The sequence below is a fragment of the Ambystoma mexicanum genome, chromosome 9 (genome assembly GCF_040938575.1).
Source record: "Ambystoma mexicanum isolate Mex_15411 chromosome 9, UKY_AmexF1_1, whole genome shotgun sequence".
Classification (NCBI taxonomy): Eukaryota; Metazoa; Chordata; class Amphibia; order Caudata; family Ambystomatidae; genus Ambystoma; species Ambystoma mexicanum.
The window spans coordinates 576,243,012-576,264,781 of record NC_090931.1 but is presented as its reverse complement, the minus strand read 5'-3'; the positions used below and the strand labels follow the sequence as shown (position 1 = coordinate 576,264,781).

At 47.6% G+C, this 21,770-nt stretch overlaps 1 protein-coding gene across 1 annotated transcript in view; it reads left to right on the top strand.

Annotated features, from left to right (window-relative positions):
* Positions 1 to 21,770, top strand: part of LOC138488297 (multidrug and toxin extrusion protein 2-like) — a 624,530-nt gene that overhangs the window by 383,864 nt on the left and 218,896 nt on the right. Inside the window, exon 6 of the mRNA XM_069615180.1 lies at positions 11,672 to 11,716. Within this exon, the coding sequence (XP_069471281.1) occupies positions 11,672 to 11,716 (45 nt within the window). The remainder of the gene's footprint in view (positions 1 to 11,671; positions 11,717 to 21,770) is intronic.

Below are 21,770 nucleotides of genomic sequence, written 5' to 3'. Positions count from 1 at the left end.
TCGATCACTGTTTCAAGCCACACAACTGATTTAATAAGAAAGTAATTAATTAACCTTTCTGGCTCAGTTTATCCCTCATTATCATGTTTGCTGCTTGTTTTTAGGTTTGAATTGGATGGAGAAATAATCAAATCTAATATTGAACAGTGCTATATTACTTTAACCATTTGAAAACTGAGGGTCCTCCCATATCTGTGTTAATTATAAACATACCAGCATCATGCATTGCTGCAAGAATAAATCTTTCATGAGGATCTTTCATCTAGTCTTATTCTTCTCAACCTCTGTGCTGTCTTCAATGCTGTGGACCATTCTGACCTTCTCTCTACATTATCTCTCCTTGGCATCAGAGATAAGCCCTTGGCTTGACTTGCTCCATACCTTTCAGGTGTCCTGCAACATCCTTACCTCCAAAATCACCCCTCTTACTGTTGGAGTTCCACAAGGGTCTGTTCTTGGTCCAATTCTCTTCACTCTCTGTACTTCAGGTCTTGACGCCCTGCTCTCCTCTTACAATTTCTGCTATCAATTTTTTGCTGACGACACTCAGAACTTCTCATTTCACTCCTTATCCGACGAGCTGTTGTAAAAAATGTCAAACTGTCTCTGCCATCAAATTTTGGGTTGTGTTTCACTGGCTCATGCTCAACTAAGACTGAAGTTCTCTCCCTCCCAACTCGAGGGAGGATAGATCTGTGGAAAAGCGCGGGTCGTGGAATCCAGACCATGCTCAGCAACACAGGTTTGAATCCTGGATCCACGCATGAAACCGATCTCAGGATTAAGCATGTTATAAATAACCTGCACTTGCACAATCCAAATGTACAAGGCCTAGTAGGATCATTCATCCCCCCTTGCCTTGTTGCGCTTTGAGACACACGTGTATAGGTGCAAAACAAATTACCAATAAATAAATAGGATATCTGTTCCTCTCATTCTCTTCTCTCCTGACTACTACTTTTCTTACTCTGCTCCCGCTCATAAGCTTGGTGTCATCTTTGACCCATCAGACAACTTCACACTCTTTATCTCCAAATCTGCCACTGCAGCCAGACTCAGCCTCCTCAATATCAGGAAAATCAGCCATCGTCTGCTTTTCAATACTGCTAAACGGCTAATCTCCTCCTTAGTCCTTTCTAGAACTACCAGCCTCCTCTATGGCCTTCCCAACTATGCTTTTTCACCTCTGGACAAAGCCCTCAACTTCGCGACCTGCACACTTTTCAACCTTTCTCGCTTTACCTCTACCTCCTCTGCCCATTGCCATATTGGCTGGCTTTCTGTGAAAAAAGGGCTAAGTATGAACGTCTTCTCATCATCTTCAAAACTAACCATGGACCCGTCCCGCCCTACCTATCTGCTCATTTCACTCCCTACTTTCCTCCTCACTCGTTAAGATCATCCTCAGCTCACCTCCTTGCCACCACTCAAGCCCCCTGCGCTCCCTATTGGTTCCGCTCGCTCCTTCTCTCCTCGCTCTGCTACTCTAGAATGCTCTTCCTCTCCCTCTCTGTACTACTCCAACTCAACCACTATTTATATCTAACCTTAAAGCTCTCCTTTCTGACAAGCCTGTTCCCTGGCACTCTATGCCACTGCATTAACCTGTTTTCCTCTCTCCCTACCCACTTTTATAGATAAATAAAGGGTCCTAAGAGGATTCAAGCAGGGTCTGACAAAGTAATTGTATTTAACGTGTGTTAAATACACTTGACCAACGAGTGAAAGTAATACCAATTTGCAAACATGTGTGTCTGATCTGCATCTTCAAAAGTGATATAGGCATTTTGTGTGGGCAATTGTAAAGTACCAATTTAGTCTACATGGTGCGTAATATGTTCTCCACATAGAGAAAAGTGTTGGCCGATATATTTAGTAAATATAAAGAATGCCAATAAGAAGAAGAGAATAGGAAATGTTAGTTAACAAGTGACACATGCCACATCACCGACTAGCAGCCATCCCTGGAAGTTCACCACCAGTTCAGGGTCACAATGCAATGTACTGTGGGTATGCAGATGAGTTTAAAAGCTTGCATTTCTAGCTTTGTGTGAAATAACTATTGTTTTATTTTAGGGCACAGCTATTTTGTAAGTCAAGTCAAAATATCTTTATTCGAATTTCTCCCTTAAAACACATACAATATTAACACAGTACATCATTACAATCAATGCAATTATCCCAACATCCCAATTGACCCAACATAAAATTATGTCAAACATCCCTAAGATACATCGCTTCAGAAAAATCAGGCGAAAAAAAGAGAACATTTCTAAGTACAATTTTTCATTAAAACATCCCTATAAATGAGAGCTTCTCATACATACTTGCAAAGATTAAAAATAAAATCCTTGTTGTTACAATTCATTATAAAAGAAAATGCCTCTTGGTAAGTTCTAATTTTAGCCATTAGCCGTTAAGCCATTAAGCCACTATTTGCTTTGATCCTGATAATTCCCGCACACTAGCAGAAAATGCGCCAGTTCTTCATCAGCACCCATTCCGCAATTACTTTTTGTTGACACCACACTCCTTTTGCAGGTATTGCGGGCATTTCATAGGGGGTATATTGATTTGATTGCCTCCCTAAATGGCAGAATACTGTATGAAAATTGATGAATGGTATGTTTGATCTAAGAGATGGTAGCAGACTTTATGCGATTTGTAGAACAGTGCAAAGAGTGTCCACTTGTACCTAATCATATGTTGATTTGACAAGAAGAAGAAGTTGTGTTCACATAATGTAATAACATTTTGAATTTGAACCAATTTCACTTTCTACATCCTCTCCCTCTTGCTTTCGGTGCACCTCCCCTAACTACCATACTTTTTGACCTTTGTTACGAAGTCTGATAGGGTGACAACGCAGTTTTAGTTTAGTTTAGGTTATTTATTTGCACATGTTTTGAATTGATTTACATTGGTGTGTACTGTTTTGTCTTATTGTAACCCTTCTTTTCTTTTTCTAATTATGTACTATGTTTCATTTTTCAACTCTTATTAATTGTTTCTAATTTATTTTAATGTAAAGAGTGAATATGAATAATAAAGACTCTTTCACTATGATATCCATTGATCACTGTCGGGCAAAAGAACGATTTTTTGATCTCTAGAAACCTCCCCCTTTTATCCTTTGAACTATATGGATACCACTAGTGCAGGTGTGTGGAATTGATTGGGATCAATGGACTCGCAGTCCCTCTCTTAAACTTAGGACAGTTTGTAATAATCACCTGTCCTTTATGCTTATGTTGTGTATACATTTGATATTTCCCAGAGGTACACTTATCTGTTGATGTCAGTACGTTGAGTCTGGTCATCAATTTGCATTTCCTACAATCGTGTGATTTATTTTTACAGATCTCTCCTCCAAATACAAGAGGCAGCCAAGTAGCCTTTTACAATGTAAGTGAAGGTATGCTGCACCACTTAGCCCTATCTAATTCTTTGTCATAGCAAATGGCTTTACATAACTTTATCAACCCAAGACAGACAGCTCTCTAGTATGCAGGCAACCACATAGACATTTCACACCGATAGGGCATCATCAGTGTATCCCAACACTGTGCAACCCTACTTGCTCCATCCTCATAGTCATACAAGATAAGAGTGAGAAATTCCAAAGCAAATGCCTGCAAATGGGGAAAAGTTATCCTGGCATAAAAATACATTGGGATGGCCTGGAGAAGTTAAACATCAACAAACAAGGACTATATGGAACCTCAAACAGAACATCTGCACCGCGAAGAAGAGGGATGGGTTGGGACGCATGTTCTTCCCATCACCAACTGATTAAGTACTAAGAGTCAGCAGCCAATGACAAGAGGTGGGTGGCACACAACTATGGCAATACCAGAACTAGACGCTGCAATAACAATGAGTCAATACCAACATGCTGAATCAGGAGTTAAAATATAGCCCACAAGCTCACACCATCACACCCCAATGCCACCACTCTGATGCTGAAGTGCCCAGATGGAAAAGACGGATCACTATCTTAAACACCACTCTGCTCCCGAATCACTCAGGAACAAAGTTCAGCTTTAAGCAGAAACATTTGATATGGCCCCAAACACCCTGGATTCCTCACAGTATCTGCTACAATGGCAGGACACGAATACAAGTGGACTTTTAAACAGATCTTCGACTTTGAGAGAGGAAAAATGAAATGCGTAAAGAAAGGAATTCAGAAATATTCAAAGTGCTTCAAATACTCCCCACTAAGCCGCAGTTCCAGTCCTTGTTTCCATCAATTCCCTCATCTCTAATGAATCAATGCATGAATATTCAAAATATGGTTTTATGACAAAGACTAGAAGCTCGATACAGATTGGGTTTTGTTTGCTTTGTGAGACTGTAAGGCACGTCAGACTTTTGATAAATCATCTGTTGTGAAGGTTTGGTGGTATTTGTCCTCTTCAATCAGTCATTCAGATTATACTAGTTAATTGTTAGTACAAAGGTTAATGCTGTTCTTTTGTTGTCATTATTTAAGCAATATGCCCCTCGCAAGGGGGAGCATTATATGAAGTGGAAATGCCTCCCCCCGCCCCCCTGTGAGGGGCCTATTGCTGTTAGTACCCCCGCCCATATCAGAAAAAAAAATGTTTAAAAAAAATGGCCACCAGGGAAGGGAAAACGAAGTCTGTTTTCCCTTTCCATGGCTGCCATAAAAAAGAAGTGTGAAAAAGTAAACAAACAAAATGGCCGCCATGGAAAGGGAGAAGGGACTACACGTAGTGCCTTCTTTGTTTCCTTGACAGCCATTCAAAAATAGGGAAAATGTAAACAAAAAAAATGGCTGCATTGCAAAGGAGAGTAGGGACTATGGGCCTCACTACACGGACTGCGGTAAGGGTTAACGGTCACCGTTAATGGCAACGGTGACCGTTAACCCTTACCGCCGTACTACGAGGTCCCTTTGCGGGTTGGAGGATTTAACGCCTGCTTCTTGCAGGCGTTAAAATCCAACCCGCTAAGGGACCTCGGAGCTAATTACGGCACCGCAAAATTGCGGTGCCGTAATTAGCGCCTTCCCCATTTCCATAGAGCCCTATGGGGCAGTAATGGGAATGGGGAAGGGCAATGGCGGAAAGGGGATTTACCGCCCCTCCAACCTTGGAATGGGGCGGTAAATCCCCTTTCCGCCAAGGCGGTGCCGGTATTTTACCGGCATGAGCCATGGCGCTAATAGCACCATGGCTCACCGCCTACCGTGTAATGAGGCCCTATGTGTAGTCCCTTCTTCCTTTACATGACGGACTGTCGCAGATCGTGAGTGGATGGCTGGGAACGGAAGTGTTCCGAGCCCATCTGCTCCCGAAATGGACAACAGAGACGATAAGTGTAGTGGGGAGGGCGGGAAGGGAATTCTGTGGATTGGGGGGACAACACTTACCTCGTTCCCCGGAGGGGGGTGATGGCGGCCTCCAGCGATGCGGCAGCTCGGAGCGGGGGATTACCGCTGGTAACTGCACTGTTCTCAGCTTCCTCATTGGCTGAGTGGCTGCCAACACCCCCCCAACCCCTGCCGGGGATGGAAGGGGAAGGAAGAACAGCACTGCAGGTGAGGGATTGCCAGGTGGGTAACACCCGCACTGCAGCCAGTGGCGTGCGTGTTTGGAAAACACGTGACCCCTCGCCGGGTACTAATATGGCATCTGTCTTCACAGATTGCAGAGCTTCAGGAGTGTTCCAGCTGTAGATGGAATTATGATGACTTCTGAGCCAGCGAATACTCAAGCAAAGTCAGATCACAAAGAGGCTCTGTCATTTGTATTTCTTTCCACTTCCAATTGCTCCTTGATATTTGATGGTTTATGCAGTAGAGCATCATAACACGTATGCATATAAAACCTCTTGTTCAGTTACACTTGGATCTTCATTTTGTGAATTAAAGTATCTGTCTAGTACTTGCGACTGGGCACCAGAGGTTAGATAAGAGTTTTTTTTTAATAAGTGCCATTTCCTAGTTCCTATTGCTTCGTGCTAGTATTGCACCTCAGTAGACAGGGACACACGGCACAAATTACTTATATTAATCTATATTCAAAAACATTGTATTGAGTTCAAGTTAAAGAGAACTTGAAAACAACTCCAATTCAGAAATGCAAGCAACTAAAGCGCCTCAAGCGCACCTTGTCAGGACCACCATCCCAATTTAACCACCATCCTCATATATTTTTGTATTATTGAACAACCCCTTTCAAAAACAACTTAGTGACACTCCTCATTGAGAGGGGTGCCACAGGGAAGGTAGTAGTAGTAGTTGTATGGGAAAGATATCAGGTGCGGAAGGCACACATTAAGAAGAGAACACCAACAAACTTCAGAACAATCAATATCCCCACTCACTTCATAGCAGTTGCAACAGGGGAAGAAATCAAGCAGAGAACACAATCATTCCAGGACCACAGATGTCATCAGAGGGCCCATCAAGGAGGGTCGCCAGGCACAAATCAAGAATAGAGTATCAACAAACTTCTGAGAACAATAACACCTAAGCTCACTCTACACCAGCTGCAACAGGAGAAGAAATGCATCAGACCATAGAGCCATCCCAAGACTTCCAGTATCACCAGGTTGCGCTTCTAGAAGGGTTGCAAGGCACATATCAAGAAAAGAGTACCAATGAAGTTCTGAGAACAATAATACTTCAACTCCATTCACAGCAGCTGTAATAGAGTACGAAATCAAGTAGAGCATACAATCGACCCAGGACCTCAGGCTTCATCAAGGCACCGTTCTAAAAGGGTTGCCAGGCACAATCCAAGAAGAGAGCGCAACTAAACTTCTCAGAACAACAATACTTCCAACCACTTCACATCAGCTGCAAAATAGAAGAAATCAAGCAGATCACACACTCATACCAGAACCTTAGATATTATCTAGGTGGGTGAGGGTCGCAAGGCACACATCAATAAGAGAACATGAATAAGCGTCTCAGAACAATAATATCTCCACCCCTTTCACAACAGTGGAAAAGGAGAAGAAAGGGCCTGGCAATGTTGACAGATTAGTCACTATGAGATGAGTTGCCCAAGATCACTTGACCACATTCTTTCAACACTGTTGTCATGTAGCAAAGTGCACTTTTTTTGTGACTGTTCTATTTTCAAGAATTGAAGTACCATGTTGGTTTGTAGAACTGCACAAAAGGAGCGTGATTGTAGCTTTATTTTCACCATCAAAAATGGAAGTCTAAATGTAATAGAAATTTAAATGTAAGATTAAAAAATGTAATTTGGGTTTTGCCACTGTGTTTTCAAGAGTTAAATGCACACAGTAAAATAGACTGCAATAAGTTCACCTGTTTGTATTCATTTTTTGACACGGGCTGTCTGATTGATATTTATGTTATGAAGAACATTTGAAATTCTAGAAAAAAGCAAAACAATATTTGTGTCATTCATGCTTATCAGAGGGCTTTGACATGTGGTCAACTCTTCTGTCTAAGGTCCCTTCCGCTTAAATGGTCTACATGAAAAGAAAGGGAATGGGAGCAAGAATCCTAACAGAATGTGAATCGATTAAACTTTTCACCAAAGACATCACTATACAATGAGATAAGATGATTTGCCCAGGATCACAGTATCATTCTGTGGAAAAGACGGATCGGACCTTGACATTTTGGTTCCAATGACTCCAATTTGTCTAGCTAACGTCCTGTGACAGAGTCCACTGCCCAGCCCTGCAGGTGAATGGTGGGGCTATGTTGGGGTCCTGATGGTGGCATAAGACAGGTGAGGTAGCTCCAGGAAGATCCCCGGGCGAACACCACCATGTCACCAGAAAGGACCAGAGACTGTCCACATACATTTGACATCTATCATTGTCGCCCAAAAGGATTATACTCAGAGCTTGTGTAATATTGGTGTTGCTAACACTGGAACCGCAGGCCCTTTAACACCAGGCCGCGGTTGTATGAGCTGCATTGTACTAGTTGCTATGTCAGAGTATGGAAGGGGGTAGTAAGGAGGCTCACTGGTAGACTGGACACACCAGATGAGTCACTGGTGTCATGGATGGTGTGGAGGGTCCCCTTGTCACCACCAGGTCCTTGTAAATCTACATGCATAACTCCAAGATAGTGGTCTGGCCTTTTAAAAACCCTGCCTGTCTAGCACGAGGGACCAACGTATTTGATATGATATGATATGATAGGTTATTTATAACGCTCTTAATACCCAGAGGTTTCTAAGCGCGGACCCGGGGATCGAACATGTTTCTCTGTGTCATCTTGCTTCCAAGGCGAGCACGTTGCCCCTGAGCGATCCTCCCGAGACAAAACTCGGGAGTTAAACACAAACCTCTGGAGAATGAAAAGTCTGTGTACACGGACCAATCTCCTGTTGGCCAACTTGAAAGCACTCTTGTGGAGATCATTATTCCAAGCCCAAACTCGAGGGTGGGGATACTGGTCCATAAAAGAAAACTGGCAGAAGGGGATAATGTTGGGGGTTTAAGGCAGCAAGGCAACACACTGGATGGCAGTTGGCTAAAGATGAGGCTTTAGGGTGAGTGGAGGATGGTGAAGGCAATTCGCTCAGAGAAGGGGTGCCAAAGAGAGAGAGAGCTGCATAAAGAGCGGCCTGGACTTGAGGAATTGTGGAGGAAGCTGGGGAGAAACAACTAGTTCATTTTTTATGTTATCTTTGACTTTACCCAAAATCAATGTGTAGCAGGTTTAGGGAAAAGAGGAATAGAGGATACCCACGACACACATTTTCCCATGTGAACCCCCATTTATTGTAAAGAAACCCAATAAACATGTGTCAATCGGAAATGTATAATATCTTCTCAGGTTTACTCCACGTGACCTTCGTGACACCCCTCACCCAACTAATGCATTCTGCTGCCCATTTTTACACACCTCATCTGGAGAGACAAACTGTACCCTGGCACCACACCAATGCTATGGCAGTTTCTGTAACTAATGCTCTCATGGCTTTCAACCAAAAGAAGGCCTTGCTATGATCAAAGTCAATATGCTCCATTAGTACCCGGCGAGAGGCAATCAGAATGCAACAAGCCTTCTGATTGGCTCTCACCGGGTCATTACCCGGCCGAGAATCCTTTGATTCTCGGCCGGGATTCCAGCCGCCTTGTCCTCGACGGGGGCGTGGCAGCCCCTCAGCCAATGAGGAGGCTCGAAGCGGGGCCATCCCCGCTCCGAGCCTCCCCACGACTGAGAAGCTGCCTTTGCCCCCTGCTGGGGACTCAGGTAAGCTTTTTCTTTTTCCTTCCGTCCCTCCCTCCTCCCTACCCCACTTACCATTTTGCTCCTGCGTCCCCGCTGGGCAACGATAGCAGGCTTCAGCAGTGTGGAGACTCGGAGTGGGCCATCCTCACTCCGTGCCTCCACATGGCTGGAGGCTTCCATCGTCCCCCAGCGGGGACGCAGGTACGTTTTTTTTTCTTACCCTCCCTCCCTTCGACCCTCCCAACCCCACTTACCTTCTGCTTCTTTTTTTTCTTTTTTTTTCGGGAGCGGACGCGCTGGGAACACTTGTGTTCCCAGCGCGTCCGCTCCCGATGGCCACCATGGAAAGGGAAAACGGACTCTGTTTTCCCTTTCCCGGTGGCCATTTTATTTTATTTTTTCTGTTTCGAAGCGCGCCGAAACAGAAAACAAATGCCATTAGCACCCCGATCCAACGGGCCGGGGTGGTAATGGCAATAAGACCCTCGGCGGCGGGCCAATACCGCCGCAGGTAATGCCCGGGGGCTTCGGTAAGGCCCCGGGCATTACTTGGGGCGGTATTGGCCCGCCGCCTCGGATCTTATTGCCACAGTGTATCTACTTCAGAGAGAGGAAAGGCTGAGCCGGCCTTGCTGGGATTTGGTCATGTTTCCTAGCATGTGAACACAGATCTATGCACTAAGTGCTTAACACACTGAGCATTTGTAATCGGTGTGTAGTTAAAATGTTGAATGAATAATTTCAAATGCATTCATTTCGAAAAAAAGAATGTCGAAAAAAATGTTGAATATTTATTTTTTTATTTTATATGTTTTTTGGGGGGGTGTGGCTAGTAAAAAAAGGGTTTTTAAAAAAATGGGGGTTGGGGGAACCCCCGCGTTAAAAAAATAAATAAATAAATAAATTGGACATTTTTTTTGACATTATTGATTCGAAATGAATGCATTCGAAATTATTGAATTCGAAAATATCACTATAAACCATCGTAATCACCATGAACTCAAAGTTATCAATATCCATTTCAACTTTAGTTACTGCATGTGATAGGTATATTCTCCAAGGAAAAGACTACAAGGGTTGTGCTATAGTGAAAGCACAAACTGTATGTAAAACAGTAGCACATCACAGGAATAATTCAGCAGATCCGACCTCAGTGTCAACAACAGCCAGGCAGCACGCCCAGAGCCTCAGCAGCACACTATGTTACGTTAAAGAACATTTGTACTGCACATGTCACCGCCAGAGTGGTCTGAATGCCCCACAGCTTGTCCGAAGATGTGATGTATTTGTGAGAGGATACCAGCTATTTTTATAGTTCTTGTCTATTCTCATTGTAGTGGTAGGGGTAGTTTCTCCCTTTTCTATCCTATTAGATAGGCGGTGCACCACCTCCAGCCTAGGGACAGCACATTCTATAATGATAGGGTGTGCTTCTGGTTAGGGCTAGTGTTACGGAACACATTTATTTAGTGACCTGCACCTGTCTATGTTTGTGTGTGATACCTCAGTATTTGGTTAACAGGAAGGTCTGTATACCTATATGAGGTGTCATTTTGAATAACTCATCCACGTAGTGGCATATGTATTTTGTCTCCACCTGGGGTGAAGCTATATCTTCGTCTGTTGGGAAAAGGTGGTAGCGGGGAATCGAAGAAAGGCTGTACACTATCTAATATCATGGCATGCTAATTATGTTTTTTAAAAAGGTGTGCAGTGACATCTTTGCATCAGGCAGACAGGTGTGAGTTTGTGACACGTGCCCCTTTTGGCCCCCAATTAAGATCTTTGTGAGCACGGAAATGGGGGGGAAATTATATTGTATTCTCTCCACTTGGGATTGTGGGCGCCGGGGATCTGATTCCCCATCCTTGATAGTCCCAACTGCCCTGTCCATCATTTTTTCCAGCTGTATCCATGTTTGTGGGGTATGCAGTAATTTTGACGAATGAAAAATAACAAATTGAATTGTGAACCAACCGAAAACATGTATAAAAAAAATTACGAATTTGTTAAAACTATATATATGTAGTTGGGAATTGGAATAGTAGTTTTGGGGGTGGGGGATTGAAGGGGATGCCTCCCAAAACAAAGAAAAAAATGTGTTATTCTTTTTAGATGTTTTTGCTTCGTTAAAAATTAATTTGTTTTGTGGTTCGTTAAAATCACGTGTAACAATTTGAGGGTTGTCCGATGGGTAAATGAAATACTTTGGAACCTCCTGTCAAACACAAAATGGCTCTGTCCTGTTTGAGATTCCATCCTAAATGAGAATGCTCTTTGTCAGTATGTGTGAAACTTTCATCCCTAAACCAATTTTACGACACATGAAAATAAAGATGTTCAAAGATGTGAAAACATCAAAAATGTATTTGCACATCAGACCCAATCCAGGATTTTTTTTCATATCTTGCGACCTCAAAAATGTCTTGTTACATTTTTTTTTATGAATGTGTTATTAATGTCTTGCAGGAGGTGTTCATATTCCAGTTGCAGATGAGCTATTTGCAAAATCAGGTAATGTGTTCATTTGTCTTCTAACTTATTGATGAAAAGATGTCTTTCACCCCTTGTAGAAATATTTCTCTCTTCCACACGAAGATTCCACAAGTGTCTTTCTCCCTCCATCCATCTATTGAATAAACACACACATTTAAAGTCAGGTCCCCACAAAGAAAATTGTATTAAAGTTGTAAAAATGGATACATATGTGTTCGAAGTAATTCTCTCTAACTTCTTCTTACTCAGCCATGCAAACACAATGCCCACTGTCTCATCTCTCTCAACCTGGCCAGGTAGCTGGGAAGATTGCTCCGTAGGTGTAACACCATTGCAGAGGTCTGTATGTAGCCTGCAGGTCACATGGTACAATCTTGGGTGACCCAACTCTCAATTTCAGTTTTGCTGGGTCAAGAAAACGCAGAGCACTGAAGTTTGATCATAAATAAAAAAATATTTTAAATATCAAGAGGTAATTCAGTTTGTGGAGGACTCTACACAAATGAATTTGTCACTCCCTCACAACCCTGTCCAGGGTTTTTTAATGAGATCCACGGCAAAATCTAATTGTCCACAATAGTTATGTATAGTAGAGGTGTGCTTCAAATGTATGGCAATTGTTTTCTTTCTTTATTATAAATATAATGCAAACAAATATTGCTTTTGCCAAGAGCCCTTCTCTCTTGATTTCTCTCTTGAGGTGCAGCAGCTCAGAGTGACCACAGACATAACTTCACTACAGACAGTGGGGCTCATTACGACCCAGGCGGTAAGGGGTTAACGGCGCCGTAAAAGGTGGCGGTGCCGTTAACCACTTACCGCCTAATTACGAGGTCCCTTTGCGGGTCCCGACCTTAACGGATGGGTCTACCAGCTGTTAAGGATTGGACCCGCAAAGGGACCTTGGAGGTATTTATGGTACCACAATTTGCAGTACCGTGACTAGCGCCTTCCCCATTTCCATTGAGCCCTATGGGAGCAAAAATGGGAATGGCGAAGGGCCAATGGTGAATGGGGAATTACCACCTCGCCAACCTTGGAATGGGGCGGTTATTCCACCATTTACCATGGTGCAATCAGTAAATTACCGGCGGCAACCATGGCGCTATTAGCGCCATGGTTACCGCCTGGGTCGTAATGACCCCCAATGTTTCTATCTAGTTCTTTTTTTCTCACCCTCTCTATGATGTGCTTGTCGATGGTGGCACTAGAAAAACTATGGGCAAAGGCAAACCTGAGCTTCTTCTGCTTCTGGATCTGTCGGCCGCCTTCGACCTCGCTGACCACAAGATCCGATGTAGACACCTCAAGGAGGCTGCTCATTTCTCTAACGAAGCCACAGCGTGGATAATTTCCTTCCTGGAATTCGGACCATGAAGGTCTTCTCTGACCAGGCCTCGGCCACCCCATCCCGCATCGATTGCGGAGTTCCACAAGGCTGATGCACCTCCCCTACCCTCTACAATCTCTTCACTCTACCACTCTTTCATGACTTAGACGAGCACGGCATTGCATTCACCAACTATGCCGATGATACACAAATTCTCCTCCCGTTGTCAGGCTCATACGAGCAAGATCTGAACTCCTTTAAAGAGACCTATGCACTCATCCAGGCCTGGATGGCAGCAAACGGCCTGTGTCTCAATGGGGACAACACAGAAATCCTTCTGGTAGGCCCTAAGGAAATACTAAACTAACTGGACAGCCAATACAGCTCCTTCAGCATCGAGAACACTGTAATCACAGTCTTTGCTACAGTAAAAACCCTGAGTGTTTACCTTGACTCCACCCTATCAATGAAATCAGTGCCATCTCATTGTCAGCAGTTTGCACAACCAAAATCATGAATGCAATAAAACCTCACCTGTCTCCCAAAAACTGCCTCAACATAGCCAGAGCCACCATAGGTGCCAGGTTGGATTACTGCAACGTCCTGCTCCTTGGCACCTCATCAAAAAACCTCAACAAACTGAAAATTACGCAAAACAATGCTCTCAGAGCGGCACTTACTATCCCCAGGAGAGAGCATATCTCTCAGGCCAGACGAGACGCCCACTGGCTCCCAGTTAGGGAGCGCATACTGTTTAAGGCCCTCACCATCACACATAGATGCCTCTCTCAGTCCGCACTCTCTTATCTGTCGGAACAAATTCACCAGGCGCCAGAAAACAGACCTAAACGTGCCCAATATTCACACAAACTCTCAGTCCCTGGGCCTCATTACGACCTAGGCGGTAAGGGGTTAACGGCGCCGTAAAAGGTGGCGGCGCCGTTAACCCCTTGCCGCCTAATTACGAGGTCCCTTTGCGGGTTCGCACCTTAACGGCTGGTTTTACCAGCTGTTAAGGATTGGACCCGCAAAGGGACCTTGGAGGTAATTACAGTACCGCAATTTGCGGTACCGTAACTACCACCTTCCCCATTTCCATTAAGCCCTATGGGGGCAAAAATGGGAATGGGGAAGGTCCAATGGTGAATGGGGAATTAATGCCCCGCCAACCTTGGAATGGGGCGGTAATTCCGCCATTCACCATGGCGGAATCGGTAAAATACCGGCGGCAACCATGGCGCCACTAGCGCCATGGTTACCGCACGGGTCGTAATGAGGCCCCATGTCTTCAAAAGAACCAAAGCCGGCGGTCCCAGCCTCGCAGTGTGAGCACCAAAAAACTGGAACTCACTTCCACTCGATCTCAGAAAAGAAACTTCACTCTTCAACTAGATTATACTTGAAGGTGTTTCCCCTGTAACATTGGAACCCCCTGATGTATTATTGCTTATTTATGTAAAGTTATCATGTATTCTTTATCCAAGTGAAATGTAGACCGCTGTGCCCGCCCACTGCCACATCACCCAATCGAATCACAATCCATATTTCGAGGGGATTGGGTCCTCCGACGTATTCCATATCTATGACATGTAATCACCACAGCTGTGCTGCTTCGGAAACTTTTTCGGCGTCTGCGTCCTGCGTCGATGACGTCGATGCGCCGTCGTCGAGGACCTCCTCCGACGTCCGACGTCATCCGATGTGATAAGTAGGACGCACCACGCCCATAGCCTCAGTTCCGTTTTTTCCGCGAACGTGTTGCTTCGTGTTTCTCGGTTTGAACGCCTCGACTCTTTGGAGTTCTGTTCTTCTCGGTTCTTCGAACCTGTTCGTTTGTGTTAATCCTTCTGAAGATGTCTTCTACTTCGTCTTCGACCCCGCGTCCGGGTTTCAAGAAGTGCGGGGAGTGTGGGTCCAAGATGTCGGTGACGGACTCGCACGACGCCTGCCTCTGGTGCCTCGGGGAGGCCCACGACACGGATGACTGTATCGACTGCCAGTCGCTCACGTCCAAAGCCTTACGCGAACGTAAGAAGAAGTTGTCGGTAGGTCGGGTGTCCAAGCCCCGGAAGTCGAAGTCTGCGGGGCTTTCGACGGATGCTTCGAGGGGTGACTCTCCTTGTCATCGTCGGAAGTCTCGTGGGTCTCCTTCTAGGAGTCGGTCTCGCCACTCCTCTGCCTCTTCGAGGCATTCTCGGAAGCGCCGACATCGGTCGTCTTCCAGGTCCTCTTCGGAGGGCTCTGCCCGGCACGTCGCTTACCCCTCGGGCCGTGCGACGCCGGAGGAATGGGCTTCCTTCGGGAAGAAGATGTTGGCGATTCTTGAGTCGCAGGGTACTCAGCCGTCCGCGCCCCCGAGTGGGGTCGGTCGTGTGAGGTCGAGAGACACCGCTCGCAAGAGTGGTCGGCACGAGTCACGGGAAAGGTCCCGTTCGGACAAGGGGACTCGTTCTCCACGTACCCGTTCCAGGTCCCGGTCCTCGACGCGTTCCAGACCGTGTGCACCTGTGAGGTCTTCGAAGAAGGCTTCGACGTCTGTGGCGTCGAGGGCGTCGACAGGTTTTCTCGAGGCGCTGGCTCCGAGGAAGTCGTCGATGCCGTCGACGCTCAGGTCGTCGAGGGACACGCTCGGGGCTCCGGCCTCGAGGGCTGTGTCGACGCCGCCGATTCTGGAGGCGCTGCATCTGACGTCGACGCCGATTTCCTCGACGTCGACGCCGATCCTCTCGGCGCCGATGCCGGTTCTCTCGACGCTGGCGCCGATTCGCTCGACGCCATCGACGCCTTTCATGTCGGAGGTACCCCAGGGCACGGGTGGACCCCCTAGGAAGGCTCTGGTTAAGAGCAAGCACTCTCGAGTGCCTTCTTTTCGCCACCTGGATTATATTTCAGAGGCGGATGAGGATTCTGATGGCCTGGTTCCTAGTCAGGTTCCGGATGACATTGTCTCGGGCCATAGTCAGTTTGACGAGTTGAGACAGTAACTGCATGATGCCAGTGGACTGGACACCTCTCCGGAGGTAGAGTTTTGTAGGCCTGAGCCTGGCTCTCATGCTGATTCCTCGTACCGGCGCCTTATGGCTAGGGTTTCTGAGTACTTGGGATGGTCTGCTCCCCCGGGGGAGTTTGTGCAGGATGATTTGACGGACATCCTTGATGTTGGTCCCCCAACTGACCCGGTTCTGCCGTTCCATATGGCTTTACAGAGAAGGGTGGCGGCGGCTTGGACTGCTCCGGAGAGTCTCCCGGCGGTGGGCAGATCCTTGTCGCGAAAATACCGTCCAGCCAGTGGCGACCCCTGCTACTTGACCAGGCACCCCACTCCGGAGAGTTTGGTGGTGCAGGCGGCCACGGCCCCGGCGAAGCAGGCGTCGTACCCTACCATCCCTCCTGATAGGGACGACAAACGTTTTGATGGCTGGGCGAAGAAAGTGTTTTCTTCTGGTGGTATGGCGCTTCAGGCGGCCAACTCCATTTGTGCCTTGTCACGTTTCACGCACACTCTGTGGAACTGTGTTGCATTAGCGGCTGAACATGTTCCCGAAGGGGTTGAACGGGATGGCTTCCTTGCTATGGTCCAGGATGGTAAGGATGCCATGTGTGAGTCCGTTCAGTCGGGTTTGGACTTAGCTGAATGCGTCAGTAGGTCCATGGCGGCGAGCACCGTGATACGCAGGTTTGCGTGGTTGCGGAAGTCGGGGTTTGCGCCTGATGTGCAGTCCCGGCTCCTCAACATGCCCTTTGATGGTGAACACCTTTTTGGCAGCAAGGCTGACGAGAGCCTTGAGAGGTTGCAGACCTCAAAAGCTGCAGCGAAGTCGTTGGGCGCTGCAGTTCGCCAACCTCCGCCTTTTCGTCCCAGGGGACAGCAGTGGAGGGGTGGTTCCTTTCGCTATTACTCATCCTTCAGTAAAGCGAGAGGAGCTGGCAGTCAAAGAGGCCAACGCAGGGGTACCAGAGGTGGACGACAGGGTACCCGTGGTGCCAAGGCCGCTCGGGCAGTTGCCTCTTTGCCCTCAGGTAACGCCGCTGCCGCTCCCGCTCAGTCGTGAGGCCATGTCCCATGGTTCGCCGGTTGGGGGAAGGCTGGCGCAGCATCTTGTAGAGTGGCAAGCCATTACTTCAGATGTGTGGGTTCTGGAGATCATAACCCACGGCTACTGTCTTCCTTTTCGGCACAGGCCTCGCGACAATCCACCGGGGAACCTCTCTTTGCAGAGTCCGGATCCGCTCCTTGCGCAGGAAATTCTAGCCCTGCTGGAGAAAGGCGCCATAGAACTGGTGCCTGTAGCGGAGAGGAACAAGGGTTGGTATTCCCCTTATTTTTTGGTTTCGAAGAAAGACGGGGGATTGAGACCCATCATGGACTTGCGCGGTTTGAACAAACTCCTCAGGAAGGACAAGTTCAAGATGGTTACTCTCTCTCAAGTCCTCCAGGCCCTTCAGCTTCAGGACTGGTTGGTGTCACTCGACCTCAAGGATGCTTACTTCCATGTGCCGATCCATCCCAAGCACAAGAAGTACCTGAGGTTCGCGGTTGGCGACTCGCACTTTCAGTTTCGGGTCCTGCCGTTCGGATTGACCTCCGCCCCGAGGGTTTTCACCAAGCTCATGGTGGTGGTGGCAGCGCATCTCAGGCAAGGGGGGATTCACGTCTACCCCTACCTGGACGATTGGTTGATCAGGGGGAGCTCTCCCGAGCAAGTCCTGGATCATCTATCGATCGCCTGTCGCTCCCTTCACAGGCTGGGCTTCTCCCTCAATTTAAAGAAGTCCCATTTGACGCCAACACAGCGGCTCCAGTACATCGGAGCAGTGCTCGACACTTCCCTGGGGCAGTGTTTTCCTCCCCAGGTGAGGGCTCTTCACATTCAGCAGATGGTGCACAAGTTTCAGCATGCCCAGACGCTCCCAGCGTTCGAGTTCCTGAGGTTGCTCGGCCTCATGGCATCCTGCATTCTTCTGGTGCCAGAGGCTCGCCTGCGGATGAGATCTTTGCAGTGGGCACTCAAGACGCAATGGTCGCAGTCCTCCGGCAGGATGTCGGACTCGATTCAGGTGCCGTCCTCGGTCGCCTGGGACCTTCTGTGGTGGGCCGTCGAAGGCAACTTGATGAAGGGGGCTCCATTTTGGCTTCCCTGGCCGGAGGTGACGATCGTGACGGATGCATCCCTCACGGGATGGGGAGCTCATGCCAACGGGCTGACAGTCAGCGGTCGTTGGTCTCCGTCGGAGTCCAGACTCCATATCAATCTGTTGGAGCTGAGGGCCGTCAGGCTAGCCCTGAAGGCTTTTCTGCCGTCTGTGCGAGGGAAGAATGTCCTGATCCTGACGGACAACACAGTGGCCATGCACTACCTCAACAAAAAGGGGGGGCCAGGGTCACTTCCTCTGTGCAGAGAGGCGATGCAGCTCGAGTTCTGGGCCATCCAGCAGGAAGTTTCGATCTCGGCAGTTCATCTGGCCGGAGCCGAAAACGTGACGGCGGACGCTCTGAGCAGGCAGAGCGCGATCTCTCACGAGTGGGAGTTGGCTCAGGAGATTCTCCTGGAGATCTTCGCCCTTTGGGGGACCCCTCAAGTGGATCTCTTCGCCTCCAGTGTCAACCAGAAGTGCGAAAGGTTTTGCTCGCGGGAATTTCCTCCAGAAGGAGCCTTAGGAGACGCGTTCGTGGTGGAGTGGTCATTCCCGCTGCTGTACGCGTTTCCTCCAGTCCCCGTCATCCCGCAAGTGCTGCGGAGGTTACGGAAGTTCGGTTCCCGGATGATCCTAATTGCCCCGGCGTGGGCTCGGAGGACGTGGTACCCGGACCTTCTCGACTTGTCCATCTGCCCTCCACGTCGTCTTCCCTACCGAGACGATCTGCTCTCACGGGAGGGGGGTCAGGTTCTCCATCCAGAGGTCAGGTCCCTCAACCTTCACGCTTGGCTTCTGAAAGGTTGAGGTATAAGGATTGGGACCTCCCTGAGGACGTGATGGAGGTGTTGCTTTCGGCCCGAAGGCCGGCAACTAAGTCTCTGTACCGTTGGCGTAAGTTCTGCGACTGGTGCAGAGTTCAGAATGTGGATCCTTTTGCATGTGACATCCCCATGGTTCTGTCCTTTTTGCTTTCTTTGGCCCAGAGGGGCTTGCAAGTGGGTACCGTTAAGGGTTACCTGGCGCCGCTGTCCATCTTTAAGCGCTCGTCTGAAGAGTGTTCTTACTTTAAAATCCCTTTGATTTCACAGTTCCTGAAAGGGCTCACTAATGTGTTCCCTCCGTCACCTTTCCTGGTGCCCGGTTGGGATTTAAACCTGGTTCTTAAGTTTCTTATGGGTGCTCCGTTTGAGCCTTTACATTCTTGCCCTTTGAGGCTGTTCACTCTGAAAACTGTGTTTTTAGTTGCGGTTACTTCCGCTCGCAGAGTGAGTGAGTTACAGGCACTTTCAGTTAAGCCTCCCTTCACTGTATTTCACAAGGACAGGGTTGTCCTTAGAGTTCGTCCTTCTTTTCTTCCGAAGGTAGTGACGGAATTTCATTTGGCCCAGAAGGTTGTTCTTCCGGCATTCTATCCTCCTCCGCATCCTGGTAAGGAAGAGGAGAGGCTCCATAGGCTTGATCCTAGGAGAGCTTTGAGCTTTTATGTTTCACGCATGTCCCGGGTCAGAGTGGATGATCAACTCTTTATTGGTTACGCTGGTAAGCGTTTGGGGCAAGCTGTGACGAAACAGACTTTGTCTCGCTGGATTATTTTGGCCATCTCGGAGTGCTACCTATGGCGGGTAAGGACCCACCGGCTGGCTTGCGGGCCCATTCTACCAGGGGTATGGCTGCGTCTACTGCCCTGCAGAGGGGTGTTCCTATTCGCAACATCTGTGATGCAGCCACCTGGGCTTCAGTACATACATTTGTACGTCACTATTCCCTTGATTCCATCCGAGCACAGGATCTGGTCTTTGGCAAGGCGGTCCTTTGCTCTGCTATTTGATTGGCTATTCTACATTTTGATTCTAAATTCTTTCCCTCCTCCTTGCTTTGGTACTGCTTTGGGAGTCTGTCATAGATATGGAATACGTCGGAGGACCCAATCCCCTCGAAGAACAAGTTACTTTCTTACCTGGTAACGTTCTTTCGATGGGATGGTCCGACGACGTATTCCATATCGCTCCCGCCCTGCCTTCCCCGCTGCAGAATTTCTTTTGCGATTGCAGCTTACGTTCCGCAAGGCTTTGTGTCTGACTGGCAGTTGACTTATGTCACACGTTCTGGGGGAAAAAACTATAACTGAGGCTATGGGCGTCGTGCGTCCTACTTATCACATCGGATGACGTCGGAGGAGGTCCTCGACGACGGCGCATCGACGTCATCGACGCAGGACGCAGACGCCGAAAAAGTTTCCGAAGCAGCACAGCTGTGGTGATTACATGTCATAGATATGGAATACGTCGTCGGACCACCCCATCGAAAGAACGTTACCAGGTAAGAAAGTAACTTGTTCTTCTGACCTATCTTCCACAGACAATACGAGCCACCCTTCTCAGTATTTCCGCACCCACGTGCTTGCAACATACCATAGCAACTGCCCTAATGCATCACCACAAACATCAAGTCATTTTTACACACATGCCCAAGTATATTGAGCATTGTAACAACAGGACTGGGAGATTACCTAGAGGTTTCTCCCCCCATGCACTCCTCTTTATCCTCAGCTACCTCCACATACTGTACAGTGCCACCACACACCAAACAATGCCCACCTACACACACAGCATCAGCCCCTTCACTACCACCCTCGGCAATCCAGCAGCCTCAATCCAGAATAATATAGTCTGCTCAGAAGGAGCCTATATCTTCCACAAGACAGGCCTTGCCTGACTCCTCTGTCACAGACACCACCCCTTGCCTTGCCCCACGCCATTCCTCCCCAGTACCCCCGCATCCCCTATCACACAGACGTCTCACATCCAAACTCAACCTATACTGGGTAGAACACGCAACACACGCCTAGCCACCAGAACCAAACATACCACAACCACTTCCCGACCCCACTCAGTATCCACAAGAAATGACAGACTCTCAACACGCACCCATCACCTCACCATCAAAATCCAGCAGACCCCCTTTGTGACGCAACCATACACAATACTCTTAAAATCCTCAGACAAAATAAACCCCATAACCAACACCCAGCAGTCTGCCATTGATAATGAGACCGCGCAAATCCTACCCAACAACACAGTGTCACAACCCCAAATGCTCTTGACCCCGCCTCTGAGTCCACCCAAATACAGTGAGGCACTATCAGGAGCCCTAATAAATGTAAGAGCCATAGGAGCACATGCCTTTAATATACACAACTGTATATTAGAACTCAAACTCGACATCCTGGTCCTCACTGAAACATGGATGCACACTGCCTCAGGCCCACAAATCACCTTAGCGGTCCCAGGGGAGTATTCCCTCCTTTGAGCTGAGTGATTAGATGCTATAGGTGAGGGAGTGGCCATAATCCACAAAACCTCACTTCAGTTCAGGGAATGCAAAATGGAATCACTAGCGGGATACAAAACCCTAGCTCTCAAACTAGCCACTAGCCCAAAGTCAACAATTAACTTCCTAATAGTACACAGATCATCAAGCACCTCAACCAACCGAGATATAGACTTACTGCTACTAATCACACCTACGCTCAAACCTTAAATCAAATATATACTTCTAGGACACCTCAACCTAGTTTTCAATGACCCGCAAGACAATAAAGCA